General features: G+C 38.2%; 2 protein-coding genes across 2 annotated transcripts; both read left to right on the top strand.

The window, feature by feature from the left end:
- Positions 1-1,927: 1,927 nt before the first annotated feature.
- LOC122289221 lies at positions 1,928-7,928 on the top strand. Its single transcript, XM_043096199.1, has 3 exons — positions 1,928-5,315; positions 5,717-5,892; positions 7,386-7,928. Exons 1-3 carry the CDS (start codon positions 1,928-1,930, stop codon positions 7,926-7,928), a joined length of 4,107 nt encoding a protein of 1,368 aa, XP_042952133.1.
- A 3,557-nt stretch (positions 7,929-11,485) lies between these two features.
- LOC122289943 (probable UDP-arabinopyranose mutase 2) lies at positions 11,486-15,635 on the top strand. Its single transcript, XM_043097385.1, has 4 exons — positions 11,486-11,854; positions 14,438-14,688; positions 14,766-14,934; positions 15,048-15,635. Exons 1-4 carry the CDS (start codon positions 11,531-11,533, stop codon positions 15,378-15,380), a joined length of 1,077 nt encoding a protein of 358 aa, XP_042953319.1. The 5' UTR covers positions 11,486-11,530; the 3' UTR covers positions 15,381-15,635.
- Positions 15,636-17,434: the final 1,799 nt, after the last annotated feature.

The following is a 17,434-nucleotide window of genomic DNA, read 5'->3' as shown; positions in this document are numbered from 1 at the left end:
AAGAATTTGGCCCCAACAAATTCTTACTTGAGTTCCAACTTCTGTCTGATAAGCAGAAAGTCCTGCAGGGTAGGCCATGGTCTTTTGACCGCCACCTTATATGCCTCAAGGATTTCGAGAGTGATTTGTCTCCTAACGAAGTGCAATTCATCACAGAGTCGTTTTGGGTGCAAGCACATAATCTCCCTTTCGCAGGAATGAATAGACAACTGGGGGAAAAGATAGGGGAAGCTATTGGTAAGGTACATACGGTGGAAGTAGATGAACAGGGACACGGTTGGGGGAGCTACCTCAGACTCAAAGTAGACGTGGATGTCACCAAGCCACTGGTTCGAGGTAGGATGGTTAACTCAGGAGGTAAACAACTCTGGTCTCATTTCAAATATGAACGTCTGCCCAATTTCTGTTTTAAATGTGGCCTGTTCAAACATGCCAATGGCAAATGCCCCAACTTTGGTCTAAACAACCAACCCCAAGACCAATATGGTCAATGGATGAGAGCTCCCAACTCATTCCCACCTCAAGTTTCAGTGAAGAAGTATGGCGGTTCACCGGAGAACCAACCTCAGGGAACACACCCTTGGAAACAGGCGGAGAGAGAAAGTGCAGAAGGAGATGGCCATGGAATATCAGTGTCAGATGGAGTTGTTGGGGAGGCATGGCATGACATCCCTGCCAGTGCCTACGGCTCAGAAAGTACACGGATTACCCTTAGTCAAACTAGCCAGGCCAGGGACACGCCAGCTGAACAACTTACAAACAACACAAGTAGGCATGCAGACCCCTTAAAACCTGGAAATTATGCAGAAACAATCATGGAGCAACTAAAGGCCCCAGAGGATACGTTCCAGGTTCGCCCCTCTCAACAGCCTTTCCTTTTTAATGCTTTGGATAATTGCCAGCCCACTGCAGAAAATAAGGGGGGTAAAGTTTTTTCCTCTTCGAGCCCAAAACTTACCCTTTTTAGTAACCCTTCTAACAAGGTTGGACCAAAGCCAACTCCCATTTCTAAAAAAAGCAGTACCTGGAAGAGGCAGGCCAGAAAACAAAGCCCAACCCTATTAGATATCACCAACACCCAATTGTCCATTCCCTCTCCTATCAAAGCAAAAAGACCAGCATCTCTAATCGAGACAAGGTCCCACACCCATGTATCCAAAAGACTCAAGGCAAAGCTCATCCCTGACAAGAGCCTAAACCAGGGACTTGAGGTGGAGGCTGCTCAGCAGCCCCACCAAGTCTAATGAACTGCATGAGTTGGAATTGCCGGGGGCTTGGGAACCCCCGGACAATTCATGAGCTTCACCTGTTGGTGAAGGCTAAGTCCCCAGTTTTGGTCTTTCTCATTGAGATCAAATGCAGTAGAGATAGAATGGAGTCCATCCGATATAAGTTGGGTTTTGACAACTGCTTCACAGTGAGTAGTAGAGGCAGAAGTGGTGGTTTGGCTTTCCTCTGGAGCTCTAACATTGAGCTCAATATCTCAACATACACCAGTTGGCACATATCAGCAACCATCAAGTTACCTAGTGACAAAGCTCCCTGGTTGGTAACAGGTTTCTATGGTCACCCCAACACAGCCAAGAGAAGTGAAACTTGGCTCCTGCTCAGGGAGCTAGTCCCCACAACAAATCTCCCTTGGCTGTGTTTTGGCGACTTCAATGAGATAACCAGCATTGATGAAAAACATGGGGCAGCACATAGGCCTTACAGGCAAATCAGAGACTTTAGATCAACTCTAGCCCAGTGTGACTTATTTGACTTGGGGTTCGAAGGGGACAAGTATACCTGGGCTAATAACAGGAGTGGAGAGCAGTTCACAAAAGAAAGATTAGATAGGGCCTTTGGGAACACAGCATGGTTAGGCCAGTTTGAGTACCATTAAGTTCTTCATTTGACAGCAGCCTCCTCAGATCACAGTCCCATCATGGTTCAGCTTAAGGTCAACCAGGGAACTCCCAAACGTGTGAGACCTTTCAGGTATGAAGCATCATGGAGTAAAAAAGAGGGGTGTGAGGCCCTAATCCAACAACACTGGGGTTTGACAACTGGCCATTTAGACCCCCTAACAGGATCCATCACTGGTTTAAAGTATTGTCAAGAGGGTCTGAAGAATTGGAGTATGGAAATGAGAAGAAATCAAGGGGCACTTATTAAGGAAAAACTGTCAATTCTCAGCTCCCTCAAAGAAACTAATGAGGGACACCTTTACACAGAAATAAGTGTACTTCAGAAGGAAGTGGACTCGCTTTTAGAGGCAGAAAACTCCAAGTGGCAACAAAGGGCCAAGCAAAACTGGTTGAGAGGTGGGGATAGAAACACTTCATTCTTCCATAAGTGTGCCAGCCAAAGGAGAAAACAGAACCTCATCTGTAACATAAGGGATAATGAAGGAAATGAGACCACTAGTCAGAAGGAGATTAGCCAAATTTTTCAGAGCTTCTTTCAAGAGCTTTTTACCTCATCAAGCCCAAAAGGCATTGCTGAGTGCACAAGAGCTATGCCTAGAAAACTCAACACAGAGATGAGTGCTACCCTTGCAAGACCCTTCACTGCAGCTGAAGTCAAGGATGCCTTGTTCAGCATGAATCCCCTAGGCTCACCTGGACCAGATGGCTTTCCTGCATGCTTCTACCAAGATCATTGGCATACCATAGGACCTCGAGTCACCTCTGCTGTCCTAGAAGTTCTAAACAAAGGTCAGTGGTCAAATGGCCTTAGTGACACTCTCATTGCTTTGATCCCTAAGAAACCATCCCCTTCCCTAGTGGCAGACTTCAGGCCCATCAGCCTCTGCAATGTCCTATACAAGATTATAACAAAGACTGTGGCCAACAGGTTGAAACTAGTGTTGCCAGCAATAATTTCTCCAACTCAGACAGCTTTTGTCCCAGGCAGGCTGATAACAGACAACATAATAGTGGCTTTTGAGTCACTACATACAATGAAAGCTAGATTAAAGGGCAGGGATGGTTTTATGGCACTCAAGCTCGACATGAGCAAAGCCTATGACAGAATTGAGTGGCCCTTCCTTAAGTCAGTATTGCATCAGGTTGGCCTAGACCAGAAGTGGGTAAATCTAATCATGAGGTGTGTAGAATCAGTGTCTTACTCTCTCATTCTCAATGGCACTCCTCAAGACAAATTCTACCCAACAAGAGGGCTGAGGCAAGGGGATCCCCTATCCCCTTACCTCTTCATCCTATGCTCAGAAGTGCTGAGTTGCATGCTCAACAAGGCTGAGAGTTCGGGCCTTATCACTGGACTACCAATTAGAAGGAAATCTCTTTCAATTAACCACTTGTTTTTTGCAGATGACAGCCTCTTGTTTTGCAAAGCTAACCCTGTAGAATGGAGCAGGCTCCACAACTTACTGGCAGTCTATGAACTTGCCTCTGGTCAGAGGCTCAACAAGGACAAAACCTCTATTTATTTTAGCAAAAACACCAGGGAGGAAGCTAAGGCATTCATTACCAGCATAGCAGGGATAAGGGGCACATCCTCATATGAAAAGTACCTGGGCCTACCTGCCCTCACAGGCAGGTCCCGAGCTCAATCCTTCAAGGGAATCCTGGACAGGGTGCAAGACAGAATTTCCAACTGGAAGAACAAGTTCCTTTCCCAAGCAGGGAAAGAAGTCCTCATCAAATCCATCATCCAGGCCATCCCTACGTACAGCATGGGGATCTTCAAGCTTCCAAGACTTCTGTTACAGGAGCTTAACAAAATGGTGAGAAGTTTCTGGTGGAATCACAAACCACAGGAACACAAGGTACACTGGATCCATTGGAACCAGCTGAGGAAAGCAAAGAGTCAAGGTGGCCTGGGCCTTAGGGACTTCTCTAATTTTAATCTAGCCCTCCTCGCCAAACAAGGCTGGAGGGTTGTAAACAACCCAGACTCCCTTGCTGCAAGGGTTCTTAAGGAAAAGTACTTCAGTAACAGTTCCTTCCTATCCACAAAGTTAGGACAAAACTCTTCATACCTCTGGCAGAGTTTCCTAGCAGCGAGGTCATTACTTAAAGAGGGAGTGGTGTGGAGAATAGGAGATGGGGCCTCAACTGAAATTTGGAATGACAGGTGGCTGTTAAGACAGTCGACCTACAGAACTCCCATTTCAGTCAGGTTCCTGCAGGCTGATACCAAGGTTTCTAATCTCATTAGTAGCTCTACAAATCAGTGGAAGAGAGACCTTGTTTATGCCATGTTCTCAAGGGAGGAAGCCGAATGCATAGTAGCCATACCACTCAGCCCTTACCCCAAGCCAGATAGAAGAGTGTGGAGGTGCACCACCTCGGGTGAATTCAGTGTCAAGAGTGCTTACCATCTCCTTACTGAGAAGGATGAGCAACTGAATGGTCAATCTTCAGCCCCAAGCCCTTCTAAGCCCCCTTGGACCAAAGTCTGGAACCTAAATGTCCCCAATGCCACCAAAACCTTCCTCTGGAGGGCTTGCCTCAATGGACTCCCTACTCGAGACAATCTGATGAAGAGGAGAGCAGTGGAAGACCCTGCCTGCCCAGTCTGCGGTCTGCAACCAGAAACAGTGGAGCACATCCTATGGAGCTGCCCTTCAGCCAGGGACGTGTGGTCACTGAGCTCAAGGAAGCTGCAGAAAGCTGGCCCCCTTTTCCACCACTTCAGAGAGCTAGTGGAAGTCTTCATGGAGGCCTTGGACATAGAGGACCTGAAAGTCTTTGCTGTCACCTCGTGGCTGATATGGAAAAGCAGGAATGAACTGGTGTTTAAACACACTCTACAACACCCTAGGAAGGTGTCCCAGCAATCCACCTATCTATTAGAAGAGCTACAGCAGGTTTCTCAGCAGGGTAAGCCTCAGTTAACCTCCAGACAGTGTGGTCCTAGCTGGGAAGCTCCTCCTCCAGGCAAAGTGAAGTTAAACTGGGATGCCTCTATCTCTAAAGGTACCTGCACAGTGGGAGTGGGAGCTGTCATAAGGGATTGGGAAGGCAGAGTATTGGCCACCCTCAGAATGAAGCACAATCTGTTCCCTGATCCATTTATGGCAGAAGCCTTTGCAGCATTTCAAGCCTCCCTATTTTGTAAGGCCACCGGACACAGAGACATTATTATGGAAGGGGACTCACTGCAAGTCGTGTCAGGCCTCAACTCGTCAACAGAAACCCATACATATGCAGGCCAACTCGTTTCAGACACAAAAATAACCATGAACTCCTTTTCATCTTGGTTAGCAAGGCACACTGTGAGAGCAAACAATTCTGTTGCTCATGCCTTAAGCAGGGATGCGTTATGCATTAGTGGTTATACCACATCTTTTGATCTAATCCTGCACTGTATTAAGGACTTGATTTAAGAATATTAATACAGTCTTTGCTTCAAAAAAAAAAGTGAAGCAATGTAACATATAATTTTAAGATCAGTAAATTTAGTACGTTCATTTTAAAATAAAAATTAGAAAAAAAATGATATTTACTATTAAAAAATTAATATTAGATTTGTTTATATTTTAAAAAAAAAAAAAGTTAACGAAATTTTATCGACTTTTAAAACTGTAAATATGATCGATCGCGCGATGGAGTCCAAGCCACCTAGTCAAAACACGCCCCAGCATTTGCGGAGTCTAAAATTAAACGGCCCAGAATTCAAACCAAGCTGTCTGTTGACCACGTGAAAGGCCAGCAATCCGTGGGACCCATCAAGAATCAGGAAGTAAATCATTAATGGGTATGTTCAGGTCCCACAGATGCGAGCCAGAAGCGCCAGCCACTTGGAAATTTCAAATTCGAAAAACCCCAACCCCACCAGCCCACGACCTCGAGAACGTCCCAACAAGGCACGTCATTCTCGGGCTCAGCCACCCTGTTTCACGCGCAAATCCTATTGCTTTCTCACCATGCTCCAGCTCTTCTGGTGATTGCCTCTCCCCAATTCACTTTCCTTTCTATTTTGGAATATCTTTAGAAAATTCAACCCCAACAAAACTATGAGTTTTATTATATATAACCATAGTCGCATACTAATTTATATATTAATATTAATTTATTTGTATTTAAAATTTAAATTAACACTATTTTCAATAAAATCTACTTTTTAACCAATCGAATCATATTAGTACACAAATTAGTGCATAATTATGCTTGCAACTATATTTTTTTTAAAACTATTATTCAGCAGACTCTTTTTACTATACAGGCTGGAACTACGATTTTTTTTGGCAGCTAGATTTTTAGAAGAAGTGTAAGTAAGTGCCGTTTAATTATAAAGTTGATAAGAGATAAAATGATATATTTTAAATAATAATAAAATTTTTAAATTAAAATGAGATGTAATAATTTATAAAAGTAATATGTGTTTAGATAGTGAGATGAGATGAAATAATTTTTAAAATTTAACAAAATGATAGGTCTCACTTGTTATTGAAAATTATTTTTAATTATTGAATAATAGTTATAATATATTAAAATGTAAATAATATCTATTATTAATTTAAATACTCATAAACATATTTAAATCCCAAAATTTATTTTGTCTACTTTGCCGAAATTAATATTATTCATTATTCTAAACAATATCAATTTTTTGTTAAAATATATTATTATAATTATTAATTATATATTATTCTATACATTAAAAATTTGAATTATTTTTACTTGAAGTATATATTAGAATAAAATTTAACTAAGAAACATATAAAATTTTATATTCGAAAATTCTCGACTTTAAGAAACATTCATATATCACACTCTCCTGTCCAGGTTTTGAATCCAAAAGCTCGAGTTGCTGAATTGATCAATGTGGAGACTAAACAATGGAATTGAGACTTGGTATTATCTGTTCTTGGAGTTGAGGTAGCTGAAATTGTCTATAAAATTCCTATGAGTATTATTGGGGCCAGAGACAGACTTATATGGTTAGAAACAAAGGATAGTCAATTTACATTGAAGAGTGCTTATCATAAGCAGAATGAGCTGTTGGAATTGCATAAGGGTTAGTCATCTCGTCAAGCACAATGGCTTAAGGATTGGACCTACTGTTGGAAGCTTCAGATTCCAAATGCTACTAAAGTCTTCATGTGGAGAGCTTGCCTTGGGTCACTCCCTACTAGATTGAATCTGTATAAGAAGAAAATTGTTGATTCCCCATTGTGTGCTATACGCTACAGGGAATAAGAGATAACCACTCATGCTTTATGGAGTTGTTCATCAATTATGGATGTTTGGAGCCTAGGGCCTAAAGTCCTTCAAAAAAGCTCTAACATTTCAGGTTGTTTTAAAGACCTGGTGGAATAGATTAATGCTACTACTAATCAGAATTTATTGGAATTATTCTCCATTACAGCTAGAGGCATCTAGCTGAGAATGAACAAATTGCTTTTTGAGGATTCTTTTATGCATCCCATGCAGGTTGCAAGACAGGCAGCCACTTCCTTGGAAAACTTTAAAGCTGCACAACCCAGCTCTAAGAAAATGATACAGCAGGTTCATGACCAACTATTTGAATGGGTTCCTCCTCCAGTGGACTCTATCAAAATTAATTGGGATGCAGGTGTTACTAATAACTTAACTGGGTTCGGTTTGGTGGCTCGAAATCATGAAGGCTCTATTTTGGCCACTAAAAAGCTGTCAACAGTTGGTGTCTTGGATCCCCTGCTAGCTGAAGTTCTCGGTGGCCTTCATGCAGTTGGCATGGCAAAGGAGATGGGGTTGCAATCTATTATTTTGGAAGGTGATTCCCAGGTTGTAGTTCAAGGCCTTCAGAAGCATATTGATCGATGGGATAGAATGGGCATGGTCTTACATGACATTAGAGTTATGTTGTCTGGTTTTAATAAATGGATGGTAGTTTTTATAAGAAGAAGTGGCAACTATGTTGCTCACTATCTAGCTAAGGAGTCCCTTGTGCTAGTTGAGGATGTGATTGAATTGGGCGATTGCCTAATTTTGTAATCTATTTTCCTCCTTTGTTCTTTGTTATCAATAAAGTTTTGATATTCCTCTAAAATATATATATATATATATATATCACACTCTCTTGACGACTCTCTCCCACTTCAATATCCCTATCCCTATCAAAAACTTCCCCAAACTCCAGAGGCGTGCGACAGGGGGTGGGAGTTTTGGCTCCCCCCCTCTTCCCTTCTTTTATGTACATTTTATGTTTTTATTTGTTTTGGGTTTTCAGGCCAATAAGGGAGGAACGCCGATCGTGTCTTCCTAGCTGCCGATAGTCAACACATGCCCCTCCAGGTTATTGGTCAGCTACTGATCTTCAAGACCATCGAATGTGGCGTCAAATGGAATAGAGCATAGCCTGCACGTGTGAGATGAAGACTCGGACTTTTTCGCCATGTGGCTGTCAAATGCCACCGATGAGCCATCTGCCGACACTTAGCTTGGTTTTATGGGACCTCAGACTCCGGGACTTCAGTTTTCGACCGTCTATTTTCCTCCTAGTGTAGTATGTGTTTTGCACGCACCACCATCGTTGTTGATGTGTTCTGTCCCTCGGTTTCAGAGCTTTTTTTTGTTTTTTTCCCTTTTCGTTTCATGTTTTGGCCTGAGTGGGGTGATGAGGTGCTAGATCAATTGCAATCTGGGGCAAGAGTTGGTTGAGAGTGACGGACGATGTTATGGCTGGTGGTCATACGGCTCACCTTCATAGTGGAGCTCTATGGTCCGTATGCGTGTTTGGTGCTCGTGCTATCTGGGCTTGTGATGCCGATGCCTGTGGTGGGTGTGCCGTCAAGGCTCATGCCAGTGCTCGGGGTTCAGTTGTTTTGTTGTTTATTTTGTATTGTAGTTTTTGCTATTTAATTACTAATTGTGTTGAAATAGGTTACTGGACTTAGTATCCATAGTAGCAGTACCTTGTACTCTGCCTCCCTAGAGGATGGAGGGGGCCATTTTGCTCTGTTTATACAGAGCGCTCTCTCTCTCTCTCTCTCTCTCTCTCTCTCTCTCTCTCTCTCTCTATTCGGAGAGATTTAGAAATTAAGACAATATCCACTACTATGTGTGTGGATATGCTTTAGAGCAGATGCGTTAGTTGGCTTATAGTTTGGTTTTTTTGTATTGATAAGTCACAGTAATAATTCCAGTTTGTTGAATAAATTCAATCAATGTCTGTTTCTATTAAAAAAAAAATTATAGACGTTATATTTTTCCCAATTTATTAGTTTTAAAAAATCTAATAAAATTTGTGCTTGTTGAAAACCATTTGGTCCTATAAAATTTACATTGTTCAATTTATTTAATAAACTAAATCTATACTGGGGGGGTTTAGTTTTTGGACAAATTTCACTGTATAGTGAAGATACAGTAAGTAAATAGTATTGAGATGAAGTTAAAGGGAGGTGGAGTGAGATAAAATACAAAGAAGTGTGCATTTGGATTGCCAAGATGGTTTCACCGAATAGATGATTTCATCTCATCTATAATTTATTTGTATAATCAAATCGGGCCAAAGTCTTGTGATGATTAAAGTACATAAATTATATTTTATATTCTTCATTATAGTATGATAAATCATATAAAACTATATCATTTTATAAATTTCTAAGATTTCTATGCAAAACAAACTATTTTTGTAGAAATCCAGGAGAGGCTTACATAATATATAAATTCACAATATTTATTACCGGAGTCAAATATTGAAATAGTTCTTGTGGTTTGGCAGATTAGTCCACATGTTTTAATTTTGAACTTTTTATCAAATTAATCATTCCAACACTATTCCATCAGTCAATTGTTAAAAGTGCTATGTTAAAATAATAAAAAATTAAAAAAACCACAGAAATAATTTAAAAAAAATTCATTTAACATTACAAACGACTTTTAAAAAATATTTTCAATTTAAAAACACATGAATAACATTAAAAATAATTCATTTAAGAATTTTCAAAAATGAATAACCATGTTTTGTATGAGTTTTATTTTTGTTTACAGAAAGTCGACATTGAAAGTTTTTTTTTAACATTTTTATAATTTTTAAATTCAAATAAAATCTTAATATGTTTAAAATTTAAACTTAATATAATATTATTTTTAAATCGAAACTTTTTTTTGAAAAAAAAACTTGAATGATTTTTTTTTATTTTTTTATTTTTTATATCATTGTGGTATTTATTTTAAGATTTAAAATGTTATTTATGTGTGCCAAATGTTATGAATAATGCTAAGCCCACCGTTGGTAGCTTCCGCTTGGAGTTACTGTTGAGAATTTGTTTTATTATGTAATTAAGAAAGTATTTTTTTATGATGTTATGTATTTTTTCAAAAAATATTTAAAAATATTAAAAAAATAGATATAAAAAAATAAAAAATACATACAAAAATAACTAGCGAGAACTCTTAGCCTACTAGTGGTGGCAGTAGTGCCACCCAAATATTATATAAGTGTTGCCATGTCACTTCTAACAGGTAACTAATAAAATAGTGATAGAAAGATTAATTTTGATCAAATAAAGTATAAGAGTAGAAAACTCATAATCAAAACTTATGTACTAAAATGTGTAGAAGGAAATAGTAATCTTTTAACATGAGTAATGTTATTTATATATTTAAAATAGATAAATTCTTTGTAAGGTTTTTTTTTGTTTTTAAAACAATTAGATCTTATTATAGAAAATGATTTTTTTTACAATTTTTAAGATGACATTTACTTTTTTATAAAAATAATTTCAAAACTTTTATTTTATTAAGAAAAATGCTATATCTATGAGAGTTGGATCTCGACATGAGTTCCGACTTTATTTTTTTACTTAATGATTAAGAAAATATTTTTTAATAATATTATGATTTTTTAATTTTTTTTAAAATATTTATGATGATTAAAAAATACATGAAAGACAAGAAAAAATTAATAAAAAATAAAATATACTTGTCGGAACATTTTCTCAACGCATTCTTTCGGTGGAGGCTGTACTCTGTAGTGCCGCTCTTGTACAAATTATTATTATTTTAATATTTAATTTCGTTATTATCCTGTACAATGTAGCTTAATATTAAATATACACAATAATATGGCATCTTTCGTTAGGGTAAGTAATTAGAGTTTTGTTACATACAAACACAGTCGCGTACTAATTTACATATCAATATTAATTCTTTCATACTTGAAATTTAAATTAATACTATTTTTAATAAAATTTACTTTTTGATTAATTACATTAAATTAATATACAGATTAATACATAATTATACTTATAACTAGATTTTTCCAAAATATTATATGCCATCAATGCCACAAAAATACTCAACTTTTGCCTGGCCTTTCTAAAGAGTTTTGCTATATACAAACACAGTCGCGTACTAATCTGTATATCAATATTGATTTATTCATACTTAAAATTTAAATTAACACTATTTTCAATAAAATTTACATTTTAACCAATCACATCATATTAATATACAGATTAATACACAATTATACTTACAACTATATTTTTCCCTTTTCCAAAACCTACTACATAGACTACCGCTTCCCAAGTTCCTTATAAATACAAACCTGTCTCCGCTGCTTTTGCAATCTCTCTATTATCGCTCTGACCATGGCTGGAATCACAGTCTCTCCGACGCCTCTGCTAAAGGATGAGCTGGACATCGTGATCCCTACTATTCGGAACCTTGACTTCCTCGAGATGTGGAGGCCATTCTTCCAGCCCTACCACTTGATCATAGTCCAGGATGGGGACCCGTCGAAGGTTATCAAAGTCCCCGAAGGCTTCGACTACGAGCTCCACAACCGCAACGATATCAACAGGATTCTGGGTCCCAAAGCTTCCTGCATTTCGTTCAAGGACTCCGCCTGCCGCTGCTTCGGTTACATGGTCTCCAAGAAGAAGTACATCTATACAATCGACGATGATTGCTTTGTAAGTGTTTATCTCGAAATATTTAGATCTGTTCTTATAGTTGTAGGCTTTTGTGCTTTTTTATGTTTACGAGAGGTTTTGGATGAGGGTTTATGATATTAGGGAGAGGGAGTTTGGATCTTGTTGTGAATTTATTGGTTGAATTTTGGGTCCTGTTCTGAATAGTTCTATTCTGATTTGACTGGCTTATGGTCGGTTTTGATAATTTGGGTTTTTGACGGGTTTGAGTCTTTTGGGTTTGGTGCTTCTGTCGCTTTAGTTATGTGAGGTAGTTGGATATAAAGATAAATTAGATAAATTGAAATGAAGTCATTGTTTAATAAGATTAATTCTGGTGAGGGTGCACGTATCTGTTAGGGGGTCTTAGCAATAAACTGAATCTGCAAGAGTTGGAGATGGGATTTTTGTTGTTGTTTTTTGATGACATCTATATAATGAAATAATTTGGAATAGTATCAAAATGACATTTGTTTTTTCGTTACTTTATGATGATGTCTTTCACAATAGGATCTCTTTTCTTGTTTTCCTATTTTCTGATAGCGATCTTGACAGGTCATGCATGGGTGTGGCTGGATCTGTTTGTTTCAAGGAGTTTTAGAATGTTAATGGCGTTCTGCCAGTTATGTTTCCTGCAAACACATTCTTAGATCTTCAGTTCCATGCTATCTATTAGATTTACTTTGAAAATTATTATCTAGCTTGTTTTATTTAAGTTATGCAGTGAATGAGATGTAGCAGAGATGTCTTTGTTCTTTTGTGTTCTAACTGAATCAAGATTTAATGTAATACTGATTCATTTTCTGCAAGTATTAACTTTCTCGTGCTCCTTAGGGCACAGATGTCAACATTTTTCAGTAGGCACACTTCCTATTGACATCGGGTAAATCGGAGCTGGTCCCGGTGGGAGATGTGCATAATATTAACAGTTTGGCTGAATTATTGGGGTGTAGAGTTGCTTATTTGCCCATGAAATATTTGGGTCTCCCGCTGGGGGCATCGTTCAAAGCAAAGTATATTTGGGATGCGGTGGTTGAGAAGATTGAGAAGAGGTTGGCGGCGTGGAAAAGATTGTATTTATTGAAAGGGGGTTAGACTCTCTCTTATAAAGAGTACTGTTTCTAATATCCCAACTTACTTCCTTTCATTATTTCATTTACCAGTTGGAGTGGCTAATCGTATTGAAAAGTTGTACAGAGCATTTTTGTGGGGTGGTTTGGGAGAGGAGAATAAGATTCTTTTAGTAAGCTAGAAAAAGTTTGCTGTCCGATTGTTGATGGAGGATTGGGGGTTCGTAATTTGTGTAGTTTTAATAAGGCGTTGTTGGGGAAGTGATTGTGCAGATATCATAGGGAAGTGGAAGCATTATGAAGGGGGGTGATCGATTGGTAGTATGGGAGTGATTGGGGGGATGGTGCACTAAGGAGAATAGGGGGTCTTATGGTGTGAGTTTATGGAAGTTTATTAGGGAAGGATGGGATTATTTTGTGATACAAAGTCAAATTTGTGGTAAGTGATGGTTCAAGAGTTTGATTCGGGTTTGATGTTTGGTGTAGTGAGAATGCACTGTTTAGAGCTTTTCTGGCAGTTTTCAGATTGGCTGTTAATCAACAGGCATCAATTTCAGAGTTGATGAGATACTCTAATGGAGAGGTGCATTGGGATGTTAGATTTTTCAGACTGTCCAGGATTGGGAAATTGAGGAGGTTACTGATTTTTTTAGATTGTTGTATTCAGTGGATATTAGAAGACATGTCAGGGATCAAATGTTATGGAGACGTACTGCATCTAAAAAGTTTTCTGTTAGATCATATTATAAGATGTTGTCTGATCAGCATTACATTTCTCTTCCTTGGAAGAGTATTTGGAAGGCTCATGTTCCATCAAAGGTTGCCTTTTTTGTATGGACTGCAGCTATTGGGAATATTCAGACTATTGACAACCTAAGAAAGCGTGGAATGATTGTTATGGAGTGATGTTTCATGTGCAAGAAAGCTGCGGAATCGGTGAATCATTTATTTATACATTGTGATGTGGTTAAGTGTTATGGGATGGTGTGTTTAGAAGATCCAGACTGACCTGGGTTATGCCAAAATCAGTAGTAGATTTACTTGCATGCTGGACTAGACTTCATACTCTTTCTCAAGTGGCAGCGGCATGGAAGATGACCCCTTTGTGCATCATGTGGTGCATATGGTTGGAAGGAAATGAGAGATGTTTTAATAGTAGGGAATGCAATGTAGAAGAACTTTGGAAATTTTTTACGTGTTCCTTGTTTAGTTGGTTTTCAGCTATTGTTCTTAATGGAGAGATGTTCATGAGTGTTTGTCCTCCTTTTTCTAGTATTCGAATGTATAGGTGTTTCTTTTGTATCCATCCTGTGTACATGGGCTTCACCTATTGCATTTGATGAATAAAACTTTTACTTATCAAAAAAAAAAAAAAAAACAAAGATTTGAATCACACATTTTTTTGCTTTGTTTGATCTTATTTTTTTGTTTTTTATTGTTAGGATTCGATCTTTGTCCAGTTTGAGTTCAAGGTCACTCAGTTGGATCACAAGTGTCACTTCTGTATGATTTGCAGGTTGCTAAAAATCCATCTGGGAAGGACATTAATGCACTTGAGCAGCACATAAAGAACCTTCTGACTCCATCAACTCCATTTTTCTTCAACACCCTGTATGACCCATACCGAGAAGGTGCAGATTTTGTCCGTGGGTATCCATTCAGTCTACGTGAAGGTGCCCCAACAGCTGTTTCTCATGGTCTCTGGCTCAATATCCCAGATTATGATGCTCCCACCCAGCTTGTCAAGCCACTTGAGAGAAACACAAGGTATGAAAGATCCTTTGCATACAAGAATCTCTGTTTCCTGTTTACAGCACTCTTTATCCACCTCCTTTGTTTGTTAGATATGTGGATGCAGTTCTGACAATACCTAAGGGAACTCTATTCCCCATGTGTGGCATGAACCTGGCATTCAACCGTGAATTGATTGGCCCTGCAATGTACTTTGGACTCATGGGTGATGGCCAGCCAATTGGACGCTATGATGATATGTGGGCTGGCTGGTGCATGAAGGTATCTACTTTAATAGTCTTTGTTTTCCATGATTCTATTGTTCTTTTCGTTTCTATGGTTTGCCTTCATGCCTTCTTGTTAAGCTGTGCTCAAGACAAGTTGACGATATGCAGGTGATATGTGATCATTTGGGATTTGGAGTCAAGACTGGTCTGCCATATATCTGGCACAGCAAAGCCAGTAACCCTTTTGTGAACCTGAAGAAAGAATACAAGGGAATCTACTGGCAAGAAGAGCTGATTCCGTTCTTCCAATCTGTTACCCTTCCAAAGGATTGCACCACTGTGCAGAAATGCTATGTTGAAATCTCCAAGCAAGTCAAGGCTAAACTTGGTAAGGTGGATGAATACTTTAACAAGCTGGCTGATGCCATGGTCACATGGATTGAAGCTTGGGATGAGCAGAACCCTTCCGAAGGAGTTGTACCAAATGTTACTGCAAAATAGATTTTTGGCTGTCATTGCTATCACTTTTGACAGCCCTAGGTTTCTACCTTTATCCAAGCATTTGCATTGAAGATAGTTGAGTTTTTTAATTTAGCTTGGAGAGGGATTCTTCTATTCAGCATGGTACTATATGACGTTAGAACAATAAAAGATAATGGATTTTGTATGTCTATAGATTTTGCCTTGGCTATTTTATCTGAGAATGATTGAGATTATGGCCTTTCATGAATGTTAATGGTATATGTGGTTGGTTTATTCGTTTGCTTTTGGTTCCTGATTGAGTATTGAGCATTGGCATTGGCTTCATTAAAAGACTAGCTAAATGTAAAATTTGATGAATTTACTCAAAATACATTCGCATTGGATTAGTTAAACACATTTATGACAAGTTTTGAGCTACAGTAAATATTAGTCTTCCTTCTAATTTGAAGAACTACTGGACATTCATCAATCATATATTTTATTCTAATTTAACTAAACGGCTTTTATTTTCCATTTCCCTCTCTCCTTTTCTTTTCCGCGTTGATTTTGGATTCTCCTTTTACTTGACTTTGGATTTACCTGATCTATTTAACCAATTACAGAAGGCTTGACTTGTATCAACATAGAACACAACAATTACATATTATTGTGTTAACAAAAATCTATTGTTAGTTTTATTATATATTACATCTTTGTGGGCATCAAGATGCCTCTGAAAGTTCTATGAATTGGATTCTTAGTAGCATTTCTCTTATTTTCTCTGCTTTTCATAGTTTTATTATATATATGGACTGAAGTGCTTATCAATATTAAAAAATTAAAAATATTATTATTAAAAAAATAATATTATATTATTATTTTGATGAATTCAATAGCTAATCCAACGTGGGATTATGGATAGGAATGCTTTAGATTTATAGAAAACTTGTACGTTTTATCAAATTGTTAAGATAATTTTGATGAAGTCAATATATCCATTAAATTTTAACTGCGGAGCTGAAAGACCTACCAACTGATTAGAGTATTGCGGGATAGTTTCCAAGGAATTCTTTTTGTTTTTGGGGGCCCATCGAATGAACCAATGATGAATATAATCTGACAAAATTTGCCGGTGTTATTCGTCATGCGTTGTTGATAATCTCTAGTTGTGTCTTGTATTTTGAAATGCATGTTCCATATGCTTCCCGACTACCGAGTACTGAAACAGAAACTACCTCAATATGATCCACATGCTAGGCTGTGGCTGCCCCAGAAACTTGTCCCCTGAGAACTGTTAGATTTCGGTATTTGTTTTTTCATTCAACGTGGTGTAGTAGCTGTCAAGACAAACTATTTGCGAGCCCTACTGCAGATACAGTTGGATGTCAGATTTCTTTTGTATTTCTTATTGTGTTATTAACAACTTTCAGAAAACTTTGAGCAATCATGTTCATGGAAAAAGGGATAAGAAGATTCCTATATTACTATGGATGGACAACAAGCATATTAGCACATTTGCAGCGTGTGATTTGTATGTTTGTGACAGGAAAGGCAATGAACACATGCATAGAAAGGCCAAGAGTGCCTAAAGTACGCAGTGAAGACATTTTTTTTTTTTTTTTTTTGAGTAAACATTTTTTATTTTGTTGGTTTGCCTGCATCTCTATCATTGTGACATCATTGTCATCTGCAAAATGGAAATTGCTTGAGCCACGGGAAAGTTGCAGTACGGGGGATTAACAGTGTTTATAAATTACCCTTGGTGCAACTTCGTCGCTGGCTACTGTGAAATTATACGAAATCGCCGCTCTCGACAAAGTAAAAAAATACAACGAATGAAAATGACATCAATCAATCAATCAAAAACTAAACTATCGCTCATTTGTTTTATTTTTTCCTCAAAATCACAAGGGGAAGAAAAAAACCCTGGACAAGCTACTTTCCTCGTATAAATATGCTAGTTTTCACCTTGTCGTACCAGCAAAGCAATCTAAACAATGGAAGGTCTTAACTGAGCCTCTCATAGGGCATCTGGCAAATGTTTGCTCCATCTGTCACTGTAGTCAAGAAAACATCTCTTGGACTCGCAAGTG

The sequence above is a fragment of the Carya illinoinensis genome, chromosome 12, assembly GCF_018687715.1.
Source record: "Carya illinoinensis cultivar Pawnee chromosome 12, C.illinoinensisPawnee_v1, whole genome shotgun sequence".
Lineage (NCBI taxonomy): Eukaryota > Viridiplantae > Streptophyta > Magnoliopsida > Fagales > Juglandaceae > Carya > Carya illinoinensis.
Note: the sequence above shows the minus strand (reverse complement) of the source record. Positions and strands in the feature narration are given on the sequence as shown.

Excerpts from the sequence above, each read along its gene's own strand:
- LOC122289221 (XM_043096199.1), top strand. The coding sequence starts at position 1,928 with ATGGTTCAGCTTAAGGTCAACCAGGGAACTCCCAAACGTGTGAGACCT. Across the intron at positions 5,316-5,716 it reads TTTTGATCTAATCCTGCACT|GTCCCACAGATGCGAGCCAG; the intron begins GTATTAAGGACT and ends GGGTATGTTCAG. Across the intron at positions 5,893-7,385 it reads ACCATGCTCCAGCTCTTCTG|GTTGCAAGACAGGCAGCCAC; the intron begins GTGATTGCCTCT and ends CATCCCATGCAG.
- LOC122289943 (XM_043097385.1), top strand. The coding sequence starts at position 11,531 with ATGGCTGGAATCACAGTCTCTCCGACGCCTCTGCTAAAGGATGAGCTG. Across the intron at positions 11,855-14,437 it reads CAATCGACGATGATTGCTTT|GTTGCTAAAAATCCATCTGG; the intron begins GTAAGTGTTTAT and ends TATGATTTGCAG. Across the intron at positions 14,935-15,047 it reads GGGCTGGCTGGTGCATGAAG|GTGATATGTGATCATTTGGG; the intron begins GTATCTACTTTA and ends GACGATATGCAG.